This window comes from Pezoporus wallicus, unplaced genomic scaffold, assembly GCF_028554395.1.
Source record: "Pezoporus wallicus isolate ANWC-B61680 ecotype Strahan unplaced genomic scaffold, APGP_CSIRO_Pwel_v1 contig_5485, whole genome shotgun sequence".
Classification (NCBI taxonomy): domain Eukaryota; kingdom Metazoa; phylum Chordata; class Aves; order Psittaciformes; family Psittacidae; genus Pezoporus; species Pezoporus wallicus.
The window spans coordinates 1,495,177-1,515,000 of record NW_026641550.1 but is presented as its reverse complement, the minus strand read 5'-3'; the positions used below and the strand labels follow the sequence as shown (position 1 = coordinate 1,515,000).

General features: G+C 35.5%; 1 protein-coding gene across 7 annotated transcripts in view; it reads left to right on the top strand.

Annotated features, from left to right (window-relative positions):
- ATP9B (ATPase phospholipid transporting 9B (putative)) overlaps positions 1–19,824 on the top strand; it is a 170,136-nt gene that overhangs the window by 114,851 nt on the left and 35,461 nt on the right. For all 7 annotated transcript variants that reach the window (XM_057424399.1, XM_057424401.1, XM_057424397.1 and 4 more), the window contains 2 exons: positions 5,676–5,836; positions 13,470–13,612. In XM_057424399.1, the coding sequence (XP_057280382.1) occupies positions 5,676–5,836; positions 13,470–13,612 (304 nt within the window). The remainder of the gene's footprint in view (positions 1–5,675; positions 5,837–13,469; positions 13,613–19,824) is intronic.

The following is a 19,824-nucleotide window of genomic DNA, read 5'->3' as shown; positions in this document are numbered from 1 at the left end:
GTGTAACTTTTTGCTAAGAAGGAAATACAGTATTTCAGTCCAAAATCTGAATTATTAAATTCCTTCGAATAATTTATTTGAACTTTTCAAACTAAACGGGGTAAAAGCTGTTGGCCAAGGAAGATCATACAGAAATACGGGTCCCCTTATAAAGGTACATACAGTGCTGAGCATGCTTCTGAATTACCAAGAGAGCCCTTACAAAAGCAGATAACACCAATCGTGAGCACCCTCTGCTGACCAAACTGTACATGACATTTCTTAAACTGCAGCTAAGTCTTTTTTTTAGCCTTCAGTCAAATTAGAGCAAAATACTGAAACAAGGTAGAGGCAAATATCAATGACTTCGCTCCATTGTTGTATTTCAAGACTGATTTTAAGAAAAGAGATCAGAATGAAGTCTCTTTGGAGACATTTGGATAGTTGAACAAACTTCAAAAGTGTTAATGAAAATCAGATTTATTGTCAACTCGCTACTAAGAATGGGTCAGCTTCAGTTTCTCTGATTTTAATCTTTTGAAACATAATGTTTTATCACCAATAGATAAATCATTGGTGTTAGGATAAATCAGGACACAATTGAAAAAGACACGCGTAAGAAGGATGTGATGTCTGTGGCCAGCATTTGTCAAAACGAGTGCCTTACTTCAAGCAACTGAGTCCACTATTTAAGTACAGTTGTTAGGTATAGCTCACTTAGAGTTTTTACTGTAGACTGAACTAGAGAGGGCTAAGCACCCCTAAAAACCTGGAGAGGAGTTTCAAGTTTCACATTTTGTATCCAAACTCAGATGAGGATGAGTCTGGAAAAGGCAGCAATATGAAATGGACAAACAGAGATACAGATTTGTATCTCTGCTTTCTTTTTCTCTTTGTTTTCTTTTAGCATTGGAGGTATTACTAGCTACAGAAAAGATAGTTTTGTTCCTAAGGTGATTAGTTTATTTCAAACATAGATATTACGCAGTTATGAATAGCTTGTTAAACTAAAAACAGACAAGTCAGAAAAGTAATTTAAAAATGTAATAAACTTATTATGTTTTTAAAAGCACTTAAAGCTCTGTTTTTGAATATGCATCAAAACATTAAGAAAACCCCACGTTATCTGCTTGCAGCCTCCTCATCTTCTTTTGGATGATAACCATGTATTTCTTCTTGAGTTTTAAAATATTTCTGCTATTTTAAATGCCTATCTGTTGGATATGGACTGTTTTTTTCTCAAGATACAGATAAGTAATAGTAATTTGTTTCCTTGTGGATACAATTAATGGTAAATATCTAAAAGTGTTCCTTGGAATCAGTGTAGAATAGATGCAGTTGAGCTCCATAAACCTGCAGTATTAACATAATGCCAAATATTTCAGTTTAATCAAGGTCTTGTTGGGTCTTACTTAAGCCAGGTAGAATGCCCCCACATACCACCATGATTATTGCTTTAATTCTAAGATTAATAAATCTTGTAATATGTTTTTAGTGCTTCAGAAAATGTTTTCAAGGTTTGACATTGTTGTTCTTGCAGCTAAACAAGTGATTGAGCTGTTTGAAAATTGATCTAAGAAAAAGCAGGAATAAGTGGCTTTTTTTTTTTTTTCCACTAAATGGTTACTTTATATCTTTCAGTGGTTTATTTGTTTTTCCTACTTTTGAATCTACTGCTTAAAAGAATGAGTAAGATATTGAATAAAAGTGTAACATACAATATAAAAGATTTGGTGAGTTTTGTGCTAATCAAGACAGGCTTTTGGAGAAACATGTTTGTCAAACCATTAATTGAGAACAGTGAATTAAGGGAAGATGCTTCCTAAACTTGAATTCACATGCTTTACTTGTTTTGATTCATAATTATCTGGTTATCTGGATTGCTGAGCAGTCAAGAATTTGAATAATAAAAAATAACCTTAGATAGGAGACTTAACAAGAAAAAACATTTACAGATTCCGAAGTTGCTGTACATGTTTTTAGTGTCAAAGATTAAGGTAGATGGATATTGATGTGTCTATTGAGTCTTTAAACAGGGATTAATATTCCCAGGGACTATGGGAAAGGTTTAACAGATTATTGGAGAAAGCCATAGGGGTTCTGATATATGCAGCTAACTGTACATAGTAATTTAGATAATAAATTTTAAAATTTAATAGATGATGAAATGCCATGAATCATCTTTTTTAGGCAAGGTATGTTTTTCTCATCCCAAAGAAGAAAATAAATTACTTGAATTTTAGTAATTTTAAATACTTACCTTACTCTTTGCAGAGCTGTTATATCTAAGTTTCGACTAGGATTAAGGAAAACGTGAATACTTGTCTAGTATTCAAGGTTTAATAAAGTTCAAAGCATGTATTTAGAATAGGGAAGAAAAATTTTGTGTATGGTGCAAATTAAAGTCAAAGCCTATCTCAAGCACCCATACCCTGAAATTTCATTCTAGCCAGTATGGTGTTTGTCAGTGCAGAACCCGAGTGATTACTGAAATATAATTACCTTTGGGGAAGAATCTGGTTGCAGGGGGAAGTCTCTCCTAAGATAGTGCCTTAATACTTCAACAGTATTAGAGTAGGACACTTTAAAAAGTCTATGTGGGAGCAATTATTTCTAATGCACTTTAAACTGTAATTGAATAAAAATGACTGCATTAGACCTTTTGAGAAATCTTTACTGTTGTGTAACATCGAATTATCAAAATTTTTCATTTCAGTATTCTAGCGTATTTTTTTCCGCATTTTCCAAGCAATTGGAAATTATAATGTTTGAAGAATTGTTCTAGTGCTGCTATAATAGCTTCAGAGGATAACCTTTTCCAGAAGTTAAGCATCTAGGGCAGCAATAGCTGCTGTACTTTTTCTACTTCAATTGTCAGAAAGGGTTTTTTTGTTGCTTTCAACTTCTGCTAATTAAATCAAGATTTTTTTTTTTTATAAGATAATGATTTATACCTTGTGGTTCAAAATGTGAAGTTTAGACCTTTAATCATTCCCTCATTCAAAATAATGTATTCTTAAAACTTTCAGTTTTTTTTTGTGCAAGTAGGCAATTGATGGTATAAAATATTATTTTATTGAGAACCATTAGCTATTTAAAACTTCCTGCATAAATTAAAGAGGAGCTAAATGGTTTTGCAGTTGTTGTCATTAGTAGCATTTTAGATTACACAGGCAATTATTGTGTTCATTACCATAGAGCAGCCCCTTTGCAAAACTGTTGTGGTTGTCTTAGACATATGATCAAATTTTCCCTTGGAGATTAAAATTTCCAGTGGTGTGTTTAATTTTGTTAACACAGTTGTTTCAAATAGAACAAATATTATGACAAGTAGAAGAAAATTTGCTTTTCTAATATTAGAAATAGCAGTAAACGTGGAAAATTACTCCACTTGTTAATTCATCTATTTCTTGTATTGTCATAGTTTCTCTGGTTATGATTATTTTCAAAAGGAAAGAAATCGCTTTCTTAAGATGGTATATTTTACAAATATCTTGATAAAATCAATATAATTAATATTACCCACTTTTTCAGTGTTCATATAAATTTTAGAGAATGTTAGTGAATTTCTTCATGAAATGTATATGGAGGATTAAACTGTTTTGTTAGTTGGAGTGCAGATATTTAAGTGGAAAGGTACAGAATTAAACCAAGTATATTTCAGTACATTATAGTAACTAATTTTTGAGAAATTGAGAATGCATTTCTAGTAAAGCTTTCTTTGTGTGCCTTCTTAAGATTTTGCAATTGCCTTCACTTGCCATAGTAAATGAAAATATTACAATTGACTATGGCTAATAGTATGACCTACATTAAAAAGGATGACGTTATTAGTAACAAACCAAATGTTCTTGAGCAAAAGATTTATTGTGTGAAAAGTTTTCAACATCAGCTTCCTTTATTCTCTTAATATAACTCTGAACACATTTTTGTTGGATTCCAAACTTAAATTCACATCTGTCTTCATCAATTAGATAGGTATTAATGCTTTGAATTAGCTACGTATCGGTGTGCAGTGGACTAAATTTAATGTTTCTGTCCAAAAAGTGGCATTCTTTCCAAAGAAGCTCTTTATTCATTTCTGTTCTGGGGTGGGGCTTTTTACGGGAGGGGGGAACGGGGACACAACACACACACCAAAGAGGGAGCAGAGGGGAGAGGTAGGCTTTCACTACCATGATGCAGGGAAAAAAAGTGTGAGGTAGTGGTTATGCATATTGCAAGACAGTGATTCTTTATTTTATTACAAAAAAAGACCAACTCTAGAAGGCCAGATTAAATCATTCCTTTCACTTTTTAATGGGATTTGGATGAATAGAGTAAAATATGCACTTTGCATTCATTGATAGCATCTTTAGGTTGAGGTAATTGAGTCTTTTTTCCCTGACTGAATGAATAATGACTTCATCTGATCCTCAGCGAGGCCTGAAACTTAGGCTGCCTTTGTCAAAGCAAAAAGATCTGGGCTTTGAAACATGCTCTACTTCCCTGGCTTCATTTTTCTTCATTTTAATCCAAAAACCTATTTTTCTCAATAATTCAAGCATAAACTATGTAGTAGTTGAAGCAGCGGAAATTGCAAGATATTTGTCCTCGTTGTGCTGCTTTTTAAATGCAGCTGATAAATCAGCCGCTGTGGTCTTCAGCTGCCTGGTTCTCTAGGGAAGGGACGGCCCATGTATAAGCAAGATTGCTGGAATTTTTAAGAACTATATTTAAAGTGGTTCTTTTGCAGACTCTTTGTTATCTAAGGAAGTGTTATGTTTTACTGGTCTTACTGACAAGACTTGGAGATAAAAGGGGCATCTGTGATGGGGTCTAGGAAACCCTCACATAATTTTCCCACATATTTTACTGACTACAAGAGCATCTCAAAAAGTGGAGTATAAATACTTAGCTTAGAGCATACATTATTGAAATGGTGAGAGTCTTAGTTACATAGCTCAAAAATATTTTTTTCATGAGAAACAGTGGATGAAAGATAGCCTCTCTTAATGTTTTTACTAAAATATTTCTAAATCAAATACCTTTTTGCTTGTGAAAAGTTGAAGCCATTTTTACTCTTTTGTTTTGAAAATGGACATTCCACTTGATTATTGTTGTTTAGTATTATATGGAATAACTGAAAGCTTCATGCAATTATAAATTATTTCTATGAAATAAGTTCAGTTTTACAGGCTGGTATTGGAGAATAGGATGAGTTACATGAATGAGAAGGTAGCTCTGCTGCATTTGTCCATTGATTCTTGGATCTAACAGGTTTTTGATCTTCTAGCAGTAAATAAGCAGTAGCTACCCTAGAGATATAATATACAGTGCCAGGATTTTTGCTGCAGACGTGACAGAAGGTTGTTCCTCCTTATTTTTAACTCTCTGTCTTTTCTCCTTGCCCTCTTGTGTTACTATCCTGTATCAGGGGATGAAGGACATATGTATTGGATGTAAAGGCATTCAAAGGGCTATCTGAGACAGTCCACAGTGGTTCTGGGAATTGTTACTGTCCTGTAACCAGGAAACATCTGTTCCATGCAAGCATAGGAACAATAATTCAGTTATCAAAATGCAGTTAATTGCTACAAGTACATGGATTTTTAATAGGAATGAAAAAGCCAATAATAGCTAATTGTTTGCCCTGCAGAGGTGTCAGTTTAAGAAAAACTCATTACCAATAACTTGATTTGTACTTCTTACTCTAGGTTGGACTGCTGGATTTGGAGTTAAATCAACTGACCAAAGCCCTGTTTTTGGCTTTAGTTGCACTATCAGTTGTTATGGTAACCTTACAAGGATTTGTAGGCCCATGGTATCGCAACCTTTTCCGGTTCCTCCTGCTGTTTTCCTATATCATCCCGATCAGGTATGTATAAGAATGAAAGAAGAACACAGATGTCTAATTTCACTGAATGTGGCTTTCTTGAAATTTATACTTGCTTCTCATTGCAAAGGAAATTGATCTTATCAGGAAGCTGAAGGAGAAGGTGCCAACAAATCTGCTGATTCTTGAAGGATCACTGTACAGAATACAATACTGTTGTGTTTTTTTTTTTTTGTATAATGTTCATCTTGCTGGAGTAATCAGGATATCTAATCCTTTACTAGCATAAATGTATTAATAAGGATACAATCTTGGTATATTTGAGAACATGGGTTTAGGGAACATGTATTTGAATGAACTGTGATATTTTGGAATTTTATTTTTAATGCCTTGAATACTGAAAATGTTCCATTTCTCTGGTTAAAATACAGATTTTTTACTACAACAATGATTAATTTAAATGGAATGACTGAATAATGTAAGTGCACTTTTACAATGAGAGGACTTTTAAGATGTGTAACCAAATAGAGACTTGCCCTGAATTAATTAATTCATTAAGCATGAGTACTGTATATTCAAATTGCATATAAACTGGAACAGGAAATAATATCCATGTCTGTAATCAAGTCTTCTGTAGACACAGAAATGAGAACACTGACCCTAAAATGATTTTTTTTCCTTGAATGGGTATTGCCTATGCAAAATGGAAATATCCTCTCCTCTTAAAATACCCAGTATTTAAAGTGATAATTAATTTTAGATGCTCTCTGGAACTCTTCAGTTTGAGGTAAGTTGTTCACTAAGAACAGTGGCTAGCCACAGAGTTAGCAGCAGCTAAACTGTCAGTAGATTTAAGATCTGTCCCCTCACGTTTGCGCACAATATTGAAATCCGTGTAGTATTAAGGGAAAAAAAAAAAATGATTTGATTAAGAATTCTAATCTTCTTACATGACTTATGTGCTACTGTGGACACATTTATTTAAGTACATGTCTGTGTGAAGGAAACTCTGTCTTGTCATATTTGACCAGTATGGTACTCAGGAAGTATCTGTCTTAAGATTTTAGAACTTAAAGGACTTGTATTTTTATGCTGCTTTTGTGTAGCAAGAGCAACTTACTCTGGTAGTTGAGGGAGAGGGCTCCAGCAAATATGCTGGGAAGTATAGAGGACTTGTACAAACTGGTCACTTTAGGACAGTTGCCACTTCCTTTACCTGGCCCTTTTTTATTTACACATTTGTGTTTCAGTTTTGTGATATCTTTCTAAATAGTCAGTGTCATAACTCTCTTACTGCTTGTGTGATGTTGCTGTTTAGGTCATATCATCGTTCCCCCCCATACACACACAGTTACTGAGTACTAAGCAACTTACCCATGTGAGGAGGCAAAATTGCTGTATTCACGCGATAGTCAAGTCTGCATATTGCTGAAAGATGCACATAATCATCAAAGACATATAGGGGAAGGGAAAAAGTGAACTAACTGTGTAAAAGATCACTTGTTGGTCACCGTTCTGCCGTAATAAAGAGTTTAAGCCAAAACTTAAATCTGGCTTTTAACTGTCACAGTATCTTTGTTACTGGATGCAAGAGGATTAAGAGCGTATAGGTGGTGTAAGTAAATTTGACTCTGTTTTGGAAGTTCAGCGTATACCACTGAGAAACATGCTGGTTCATTAGCTTGTTTTCAAATTAAGAGTTCTTTAGTGGACTTGTGGAATAGTTCTTTTCCAAAAATAATTTCTAGGATACATCTAATCCCATTTTTCAGCTGCTTGTGGGAGATAGCATACAAAAGGATGTGGTTGGCTTAGTTCTGAGATGGACTATGTAGTTACTCTGTGAAGATCAGACAGGAATCTGTCAGAGAATGCTTTTCTCTCTAAAGCTTTATCTATTTCTATACCGCCTTTTCTTCAGTTCTGCTCATTTGTATACAGGGTTGCTTCCCACACTGTCAGCAAAATGAACAACTCCAGTCATGCCAGAGTTGTTCAAAATATAGCTACACTTCTTTTTTCTGGATGCTGAGCATGGAAATTACTTCTTCTTTAGGCTGTATTTAGGGTGTGAACTCTTGGAGATGAAAATTATGAGGCTAATGACACAGAAGCACCAAGTGTTGTGTCTTTTCATGATTTTAAAATAGCTGTATTGGAGAAATAATGAACTTTTTACTGGTAAAGGAAATGAACATGGGAGAATCCAATTCACAGGATTGACTGGTATAGGCAATGAATATCTGAACTTGTGCACACACGAAATGTGATGATTGAGAGTTCTAGAGAATTCAGGAAGTTTCTGAACATGGAGGGGTTTTGCAGTTGTGTTTGGCATTTGGTTTGCAGGGCAAAGGAAATTCCTGGTATGCAATGAAAATAATTTTCCATGGCCAGGCATATTTGGTGAAGATCACTGGGAGGAGGTAACTAACTGTTAGCAGAGTTTAACTGATTTCTGTACAGTCTTTCCTATAATTAATAGAAAGAGGAACATTTTTGCTGTGGCAAGCAGCTCGTTCGCTGTGATTCAGCTGCATCCTAAATACTCCTCTCAATCAATGTTCCTTCACTGTCTGAAGTTAGAACCATTATGCATAAAATGTTTTGAACGGGCCCACACTCCCAGAAAGGTTTGACCCTTAGAATTATATTCTGTAACTGACGTTTGGTTTTCCCCTATGGAGGAAGCATGGCCCAGGGAGCCTCCGTAGGCAGTCTGCCTTCCTACAGAGTTAATCTGTTTGCATTTTTTAAAATTGATTGGGAAAGGAGGATTGAAAGCGAGTCCTTGACAGACTGTCCAAAACTACATCAATCTCCCCATGATTATGATTGCCCTTCTCCCTGAATTCCTTGGTATTCCTAGGCGTTTTTCTAGTTGGCTCTTAGGTACTGAGCCATTCTGCCGAAATAAGCTGTCCCAAAGATCTGGAAGGAACTGTCTTGCGCTTTAGCATGAGTTTTGGGGCATTACCTGGCTCCTGGCTGCTTTTTTCTGGATTTTTAAGAGGAGCATTTAAGAAAAATGCTTCAAGTTCTGTCAATCTGTTTTCAGTGGGCAGCGAAGAAAACACTGCAAGAAAGTCTTGTATCTGAAATACATTAATATCCAATCAAATCTGGGATTATACAAATAGGAATTTGTGTGTATTCCCAGGATCCAAGGAATTTGCACCTATGCGAGCTTGTAATGTCTTGCAGCAGCAAGCAGCTATGCTGCTTTAAATTATATCATAATTTGTGCTGTGTTGGAGCTCTAATTTGTGTAATATATGGATGTGTTACATATACAGTATCAGTATATGTAGTCTCACATACACAGAATATATATTAGATATATGATGCAAATCTTTCAATGCAGAAGAGCTAAAAAGTTGCTCAAAGTAGTTTAAGCAATCCTTACAAATGGGCCTTACGCTTCTATATCATACCATGAAACATAATGAAACCTATGTAGAGACTGAAAAATATTATATGAAGCTTTTTGATTTTTTTTCTTGGCCAATAATTTTAAAACTGTTCAATATTGTTTTCTAGTTAATGTGTAAAGTGCGTAATGGCTGTTTATGGCTGTTTCAAGCAGGCAGGGATTTAAGAAGGTTAGGAGCATAACCACAGGGGATTGAATACGGTTTTGGGTACTAACATGACCCAGGTATCTCCACTATTTCACTCAGAAAGAAGTACTGAAAATATAAAGACTACATCTCAATTACTTCATTTGTTTTGAAAATTGGGTACTTCTCTGGACACTCATGCTGCATTTGAAGTTTTGGCAGGGCTTTGTGTTTTGCTACAGGCTTTCTGCTTATCTGGAGAACTGGTTAGGAAGTTCAAATAAAACTCATACTATTTTGATTCAAATTCATTCTTGAATTTTATTTATAGTATCATTTTGTTCACAGAATCATCTATGCTAATTTCATTAGGTCTTCATTGCTTTTCACTGAGTCGTGAAAGGCAGAATGTTTCTGAAGTTTCTAAACGTATGTGTCAGCCTTTCTCAGTGAAGGCCTTCGGTTATTGGCAACTTTGTCCATTTTGACTAAAAATCAGAAATGTTTACATGGAGGCCCAATTGCTGTTAGGGAGAAGATAAGTTTAGAAGTCCTGTAAATATTAATTTCTTTAACCTAAAACACTGCCAGCGTTTTTGAGGGAATAAAAGCAAAAATTCTGTTCTTGTAGTAAAAAGCACTGTGGATTCTGAAATGTGTAATTGATTTTTTTTTTTTACCCCAAAGCTAGATTGCAGAACAAATTCACCCTGGTTCTTAGTGGAATAAATCCCCAAGTTGGATAACAGTTGCCTAAGGTTTGTCTCCTCTAGAACTAGTATTCAGGTTGAGAGACAAGAAACTTCACATTATGATGTTCATTAAATATGCCTGTTCTCTGCAACAGCTTTCAAATACCATTATTAACAGACTGTGTCTGAAGACTGCTGTTAACTGGTTTGGTAAAAAGAAAAACAGTTACTGGTGCAACAATATGCTAATGCTACATATGATGCAGTTCTGTGCATTTTCATTAATTACTGATGAGCTTGGAGCCTTAAACTGAATGAGAAGGATTTAAAAACTGGTAAATTTAAAATGGGTTTGGTTGCATAATGAGGTTTCTTGAAGTCCACAAAGGGCTTAAGAGAAATCATAGCTAATACTGTCAGGCACTGAAAATAAGCATAATATCTCCTTGGTTTATCATATAAGAATTCTTGGACTTTTCAGTCAAGTATTCCTGTCCATTCCTGTGAAGTTCTGTTAGCAAGATTTGAAAGCAAATGGGCCTCCATCATTTTTAGTGTTAAAGCAGTTTCCATCATGCGCTACAATGACTTCAAAGGCAAAAATTTCCTTGAAGACAGCAAGCACCAAGTGGAGGACATCAGAGCAGGATACAGTGTACAAACTTCAGAATTAATACTGAGAATGGATATGTAGACCTCATTTTTTATTTCATTTCTGTTTATTTCTTTAGTTATGTAAACAGTTCAAGCATGCACCCAGTATCTGTGTGTGCCAGAAACCTTTCTTGGAATGTTCTGGTCATTGGGAAGATGTTATTTCTCTGGAAGGCCAATGGTGCCAGTTTCCTATTAGGTCCTCAGCATAAAGGAGATACCCTCTGTTCCTCTTAGCAGTGCATACTGAAAAGCTAGGGTAGTTCCTATAATGTCTTCATGCTTTGGAATACAAATTTGTCCTTACTGCTCAGCAACAGAAGCTGTCTTACCTGTAAACTGTATTTAGGTGAGATTATAATGAAATGAATATAGTGTTTAGATCATTGGAACCAGATAATATCCATGCTTATAAAAGATGGAAGTGAAGACGTGTACTTCAGCTTTGAGAGGTTTTTTTCTCATTTAACCTTACTGAAGTACAGTTTTTCATATCTGGATGACTTTGTATAGTCTCCATTGGAAGAGAGGCCACATGGATTTCTCTCTTTGTAGAGAGGTTCCTGTACCTGAGATGGCAGCTCTTAAATAGAACTTTCATCATAGAATTCCTGTCTCTGTAGCCAAGCAGAAAAAAAATACAGCCCGAATGCCTCTTTGAAGTGGGGTGATGGGCAGCTTTCCTCCTTCACTTATTCCTGTCTAGAGCATTATGTCTAGCTGTTCTTAAATAAAGTGTGCTTGTGGTTTTCTTCTCGAGCTAGACAGCATCCTTTGTACTTGACTAGCTAAAAAGCAAGTTTTAATCCCTAAGAGGAGTAAATCATTTGCTGTTCCTTCTTTTGACTGATACATATCTCAGTGTGAGGTTATTATACTGGTTCTTTTAGTCTAACTCTGCAAGTTAGCAGACATATGTAGTATAAATACTGGTTGCTCAGCACTGGTTCTGGATTGAGTGAGAGTGTAAAACTGCAGTTAACCAGTGCAAGGCAAGTCACTTCCAGTATTTTTCTCCTTGTTAATACTGTAGTATTTTCAGTAAAAAGAATCTGGTAGAGTCCTCTTTCTGCTGTCTGTCCTAATGTGTTTTTATACATATATATTTGCATGACCGAAGACAGCTGACGTTAGGTATGATATTGCAGAGCTAATTGGTATGTATCACCAAGTAGAAGGATAGTTTCCTGATGCTGACAATTTTATTGAGAAAATGAGAGCTAGTTAATGAAATATCATCTTGTCTCCTCAAGAATTTTGTATCAAAAAGGCTTGTTTCTTTCTGTGCTGCAACATGTGCTGTCATCTGCACAAATTCAGGAGAGAGTCTGGAGTAAACTGATTTTTTTTTAAGTGTGTGCTGAAAGTTCAGATGTTCTCAGAATTCTAGTTAGGTGCATCTATGGGATACTGCAGTTTATGACTCCCTGCTTCATCCACTGTTACCTCAGGTTATTTGCTGTCAATCTGTCCCTGTGCCTGCAAGAGGACAAGTGAAAATCGTTTGTAGCTGCTGTTTCGTTTAGGCTGTAAAGCACCACTTCAGGACTGTTAAGAAGGTCTGAAGTGCATTAGCAGTGTTTTGACCTTGATACACACCTTTGAACAGTTTTAAGGGTTCTGCTACTGTAAACCTCTTACTAAGTATGGGACTCTCAGTCATGTGCCCTCAGCAAATAGCTACAAATAGTTCATGTAGCCACTATCCTAGTTGTACTTGCAGTGTTTCTATTAGAGCAGTCAAGGGAAGTGAACGTGTGTCTGTTCATTAGTTCCTCTGATACGGTAGCAGGAATGCAGTGAATAGCTAAAGGAAAGTAGCATTTTAAAGTTTTAGAACAAGGTGACGTAGAGTTTTGAGTTGAAGAATTTAATTTTGGGGAAGAACAATGTGATCAAAGTTATCTCTGACCAGTATGAGCAAAAACTTTTTTATTATAACATAGGGATACAGGGTGCAAAGGCAGTTAATTCTTGTATGACATGGACATGGAAATAAATATGCAGACACCAAGTGAACTGAAGTCAAAATACTTTTGATTTTGCACCTTTATGTATAATAGTCTTAGTAAATAAGTCATATAAATAAGACTTGCTGCAAATCAGTTTCTAGTATAGAGCTACCCAAAGGTTCGTTATTGCTTCTGACAGTAGGAACTCCAGGCCACACGCTATCGAGAGGGTCCATTTTGCTGCTTGAGCAACTGTTCTCTGCACCTGAGGGCCTTTGTAACTGCACTTTGGGAAGGACAGCAACAATGTTGATTGGTTGTGATGTGAAAGAGAAGTTGTCAAATATAGTTGTACTTCCCTAAAGAAAAAGCAATTTTTAAAAAGCAGTGACTTGAAGACATACAAAAATATTTGTACTTTAACATAATAAAGAAACCTCAACACCTGTGATTTTTTTTTAACAAATAAAAGGAGTGACTTTAACAGCAATCAACTCTTGTCAATAAAGTGTATCTAATGCTCTCATAAGTGTAGTAATTATGTGAAGAATCTCCACAAAGTGTTGGAATATCTCATGCAGAAGGCATGATACTGCATTTGTTTGTATTGCAGTAGTTCTGAAAGTCTTGGATGGGGACTGACTTTCTAATGTGATAAGTACCTTCAAACACATAACAAAAGGATTGTTCCAAAATTTTTGTTGCATTTTTTTTTTTTTTCAGGTGTCCTAAAAAGAGCTTCTAGTTATATTTTTTATGGTGATAATTTCACTTTGCCTGATACTCATACTGATTATGGTATAAATTTCCTTTGCAGTTTACGTGTGAACTTGGACATGGGTAAGGCAGCCTATGGGTGGATGATTATGAAAGATGACAATATTCCTGGAACAGTTGTTCGAACTAGCACCATACCAGAAGAGCTGGGACGATTAGTTTATTTACTAACGGATAAAACAGGTATATCAGGTTACCATTCTGAAATACAATGACTTTTATAAAATTTCTAAACTTTATTCTGTATTTGAGTATGTTAATGTAAGGGTAGATTTAGACTACTGATTTTTATTTTTCAGTAAAATTTTAAGTGAGTGCTTGAGGACTTTATACCATTATCAGTAGGCTTAGGTAGGCAAGCACGCACATGTGAAAGTCAGTATTTAGTAATAATCTGATTTATTCTGGTCAGAACACTCCTGTTATAATAACAGGACACTGGATAGCGTTAATAAGAGAACCATATATCTTATTCTGAGAAGATTCTAGATTAACACTCAGTATGCTATTTTATTCTGTGCTTCATTTCTACCTCAGTGTTGTATGAAAGTAACAGTTAAGAATGGCCTTCAAGAGAGGAAATAATTTCCAAAACAAATGATAAGAGCAGCCTTCAAAATTGTATCTGTTATCCCCATGAAGTTAGTTATTCTTTATGTTACAAAGACCAGTTCAGGAGCTGCTGTATGATTTCATCTTCATAACTACCCTGTTTACTATACCTGACTGTTACACTGGAAAACCCAACCAATACCAGGATCAGAAGGTAAGTGTGTGAAGAAGAGCTTTGCCCTGTGCTGCTGTCTGCCATTATGGCTGAAGCTTGTTGCAGTCGTACCATGCTCTTAGTTCTAGATGCATTTAAGGAATCTTAAAGTTTATTTTGGAAAATATCATAATAAATAACAAATTAAATACTGCAGAAAATAAAGTATTTCTTCTCCTTTGTTGGTTCTTTCTGAGATTGAATAAATCAGTTCTGGTAGACATAGCTTTTTTTTAAGAAGCTGAACGTTTGAACTGAGAAAGTGTTTTTCAAATAGCTGAAGAACTTTTTTAGTGTTTTTAAATAAAATATAGTTCAAAATCGTGAGAAAGTATTTTTTGGGGGGGAGGTTAGCCTCTCTTACACTGCTCAGGAAGCTTAATACACAGTTTATATTTCTTTCTGCTTGAAATAGTTTGACATTCCCTCCCATGGTGAACACTTTCATTATTGCATATTTTGAAATAAAACATAAATATATTGTCACATTTGCAGAACACACTTCTTTTTTTCTATCGCTACATGTTTTATCCTATACACTTCTGAATATGTTTTATTTTGTCAAAGATAAAAGACAACTGCAACCTTCTTTCTTAGGATGTTAGAAAAGTGTATTGCTAATTATAGTGAGGCAGTTCTTCAAAGCAAGTGAACAATTCTTTTAACAAGTTTTATTTCAGATAGCTAATGATTTGTATGCTGTTTGAAGCTGCTTACTGATTTTAATTGCACCCTTCATCATGATAATTTATGTAACTTTAAGAGGGCTGTCGCATTGGAAGCTTGAAATATGTAATTTACAGCATATGTTTGGAAAAGGGGAAGCATGTTCAAAAATAATGAATTTTCAAAACAATGCGGTAGAGTTCATTCACCCAGAGTACTACTTTGTAGGCAAAACCAATAGATACTTCTTAAAACTTTATGATAGAGAACCTGGTTACCATACAAAACTGGAAAAGTGGCTTGAGTATTGCAGTATTCTGCTTAACAGACTGCACTGAAAATTTTAAGAGACTTGCTAAATAAAATGCTAACAGAGTTCATTCACAGAACTCTACAATACAAGAGTTACATTCTCACTCTGATGTTCAGCTTATATTTGGAGGCGCAAGGATTAGTGCACTGTCTTCTTTTCCTCAAGATGTATGTATCTACCACCCTGTTTGAGAAATAGAAGATTGTTTGAAAAAGAAGAAAAGAAAGAAATGCTGCTGCAGTTCTACTTCTAGAAAGGCAACCAGTACCCTTAACCTAGTACAACAGTAATTAAAACCAAAGTTTTTCTCCTTATGAAACATTTTTGTCAGCACAGAATTTAGTGATACTGTATTTTCAAAGAAAAAACACCATGCTACATCTATAAAGCTTTGAAAGGATGCATTTTATTGACTTGCATATACATAGAGAAACTGTTTTGCTTCTAATCATTGTTTTCGTTTGTTTGTTTTTCAACCCACATCATGCCACTTGCAATCACAGTAGTTCTGTTTAATTTTAAGAAGAAACACTTGTATTCTGTCCTTTCAGAGTGCATACTTAAAAGGGACTAAATAGACATATGTTGAAAGGCTTTTACCAGAAAATGTGTTTATGTATAGTTTGGGTGATTGCTAGTGTTCAACCTCAAAGGCTTTTCAGAGCACTGCAGTCTGCTGAGTTCTGCAGAAAGGTCTGAATCTGTAAGTTAATGATGTAAAAATGAAAATAAAAGGAGTATTCTAGGGCAATAGTTCCAAAATGTCTTGGACTAACTAACAGTCAGCGGTCTCACCCAATGTACTTTTATCCAAGTGTTAGCTGAAACCTGATTTAAGTGAAAATAAGCCTGGAGTCCAGCAGACATCACCAGCTCCAGGGCACTGACCATGGCTTTGCAGACCACACTTTTCGTGTGATGGGAAACACTGTTCAATTGTGTTAGTCTTAAATGACCTGCAAATTTTAAACTGTGTTTAATTTTGAATAGTTGTGTACCCAATGTACTTTTTACTCGAGTATTATCAGTAGCTGCTCTACAGTTTCCTCTCCTGAATACATTTGTCTTATTCTACATTTTATTACAAATGTGAAACACACTCTTAGGTGATGAACAAAATCTGTACAGTTCATCCATGGTTACCCTTGTATGATTATACACTGTTCATGAGAGCTAGCTTCAGTACTTTTTCACTTGAATTTTCAGTTCATAGTCACATAAACCACTTGATTCTGTTCTCCCCACTTAAGGCTTTGCTCTCGGAGTGGTAAGAAGAGAGCCGGTTTCATAGTGATCAGTCCAACTGGGTGCCATTAAAAAGCAGGTCTAGAAGGCTGGTCTAGTTAAATTTAAGCAGATGAAGTTTTCCTCAATATTGAAAATTAAAGGGAATTCGGAGAACTGTCTGCAAAAATCTTACATTGTGGTCCAAGCTTCACTGGAAATGATTGAGAATTAGTTGTTGAGTCTAAGGAGCATTGCATTACTAACATAATTGCAAGGTAGTCCTTTGTATGATTGTAAATTGGGTTTGTGCTTCATCAATAAGCTTTTTGACAAGAAGCGTCCATCACGGTGGCTCTCTCATTTGCCACAGTATAATAGAAAATGAAGTATCCCAATAATTGCATTATAGTTTCCTTATTGTGGGACAAGAAAGCAATGTGGTATAATTAGGTTTGATTGGAGTGCATGTTTCCGGTAAGATCTGAAATTAATGATGTTGCTATAGTGACACATCTGCGGCCACCAGTGCGTGAAACATAAAGTAATTCATTCGACAAGAGAAGACATCTGTTAACTGCAAGGATGCAGAGCATATTGACACTGACCAGAAATACTAGACGTTATGTGATAAATGAACAAATGATGCTGAAACAGGAGGACAGATAATTTGTACTTAATCTGCTGGGAGAACTTTAATCTTCTCACTGGTTGCATTTGACAATGCCATTGTTTAAAGAACAATGCTGCAGAGAACTCATAAATTTTAAAACTTAACTCAGGGTGCAGCCTATTAAAGCAATACATTAATTCCTTTGTTAAGGAGTTCTTATCTTCATGTAGAACAAAGCCATTACTAAAAACACCCACTAAAACAACAGGTTTTTTAGGACTCACATTTTAATTATAGCATCCATTACCCAAAATGCCACGTTGTTTGGACTTGAATCACATGTAAGTTTGACAGCAAGGCGTCATCCGTTATGGCGGCGGGGAGGACTGTTTCAAGGGGGAGCAGTTTCCAGCATTTTCCAAGGGCAGCTGAGCATGAGATCTCATCCTTTCTAGGGTACTAAAAGATTCTAATTATGAAAGAAAAATTATAGTATTTGGCAATATTTTTTGCACATTTTTGTTGTTTAGGTTGCGGGATGTCAGACCTGCTGCTGTTCATGACAGCTACCAGAGTATTCAGCTAAAACAAATGCATACACTCTTCCAAAGCATAGTTACTTACTAATTCATGCACTTGTATTTGAGTTCTGTAATTAACATTTTAGCGGGTGTTTGGACCAAATGAGATACTTAACAGATCTAATAGTTGAACAGATGCACAGAGCAATGGGATTCTTTATTTTTCTAGGAAAGCCTTGTGTTAAAGGTTGGCATACACGGCCTTTTTCATTAGGTGTGCCTAATGTAATGTACTATTACAATAGTGAATTCCAGTAATTGTTCTGAAAACTAATATTTTAAGGTATGCTTTAATTGAGTCTTTATATGTTCAATATAAGTTACCACAGAGAGTAATTAAAAAAAATGCTGATGGAATAACATCTCCTCCCTTCACTTTGATGGATATATATTTTTGTTCTCACATTTACACTTTCTCTACCTCTCTGATTTTTAGTACCACTGAGGTTGCAGGGTGAGCAGAGCCCGCTAGCAGTGGAAGAATTTGATGGAGAGTTCCTGCAGGAAGCTTCAAGATATGCACTTAAACTAGATCTGTCAATTCTTACTTTGTGGTTTCTGTTGAGCTCCTGTCAACTGAAAATATGTGGTGTATCCGATGAGTATAAATGTTACTCTTAGATATTGCTGTCATTATTTTAGGCAGGAGGTGCAGAGGAAATAGCTACTGCTATTCATAACTGTGTTAACTGTTACCTCTTCTGTTACCTTCTGCCCAGAAAAGAGTAAACATGTATCAGCTCTCTTCATCTTTGTCCTATTTCTCACCGAGTTGTAGTAGGATTGGTTTGGCTTGAGGTTTTGTGATGGTTATGTTTATGGCCTGTTTGTAACTGGAGCAACTGAGTGAGCAGACATATTCTCTATGTGTGTACACCATCAGTTTTTTTCTTTTTACATCCTATACGAGGTTATATCTTTTCCTCATATTCGTAGCAAGGATTTTCATCTCCATATTTTTGTTAAGAGTGTAATTATTAAGATCTTCCTTAAAGTTTCCATAGAAATTTTCACATTTACACTGACTTTTTTGTCTGTTTAAGCAAATAGCTCAAAGTAGTCATATTTTGTGAAAACTTATTCGGCCTCTCAGTCTGTCATTAAGTTACTACTTTTGCTGCTGTACATATTTTCTTGCTTTTATGTTTTGGCCTTTTTAGATTGTTGGTATTGGCACAAATTACCATCTAGTAGTATAGGATCAGAAAGATCTGCATCTGCTTCTCAAAAACAAAATAACAAAATAAAACAACCTCTACTGCTCTGTTGTGAATCACATCTGTTGCCACCCAGGGAATGATGCCTTCAGGACTTTCTCCTTAGAGATTAATTTCCTCTTTGCCTGCTTTACTCTGTGTTTAATGATACAACTGGCGGGGGGGGGGGGGGGGGGGGGGGAGGGAGGGGAAAAAAAGCTCTTGGCTTCATTAAAGAGCATACTAAGTTTTTCTTCAGGAATTGTGTGCTAACTTTTTGTCAGGTTATTTCCCCTTGAGTAGTACCTGCGTTCCGAAGCAAAGTTCAACAATGTATAATAGCAGTAGATCATATATTGACTAGCATAATTTCTGAAAGCTTTCCTAAAATAAGCCTTTTTTATCTAATAACTCTTCATATTAGCAATGTCCTGAAAGCATGGAATCGATAAGTAAGTCTTGAAAAAGCATTATTAAAAATGGAAAGCTCTTTCACTGTTCTTCAGTACTTAGCACCTTGAGCAGTCTAGAGAGCTCAGTTTTGAGTTCTTTCTCTTTCCCAAAGTGGGCTATATTAGAAAATCTGCTTCTAGATGTTTGAAGTGCTTGCATTTCAGGACACAATGTAAAAGTTGTGGTGTTTTGTCAAGGTGTATTTGTCTCCAACAAAGAGTAAAATTTGAAACAGAGCTGCTGCTAAAGTTACAATGTGACCGATTGGCAGCTTATATATGGGGGTGTTTCTGTCCCATTTTGTATTTCATCCATGAAGAGAATTTAAGTGTAAATTCTTAATTTGTAAACATGGTGAAACTTAGCTTTCATGTGGATGACCAAAAAAGGTGTATTACTTTATTTTTGGCAGAAACTTTTGGGAACACTTTTGGGAAATGTAGCTAGCCGTGTTTGTCTAATCACACATCAGGTTTATTGTGACTGTCATTGAAAGCCTTACACTAGTCTTAAGAAGAATGAGCAAATTATAATTGTTGTTTCTTTGTTTTTTTTCTTATTATTATTTATTATATTACAATTT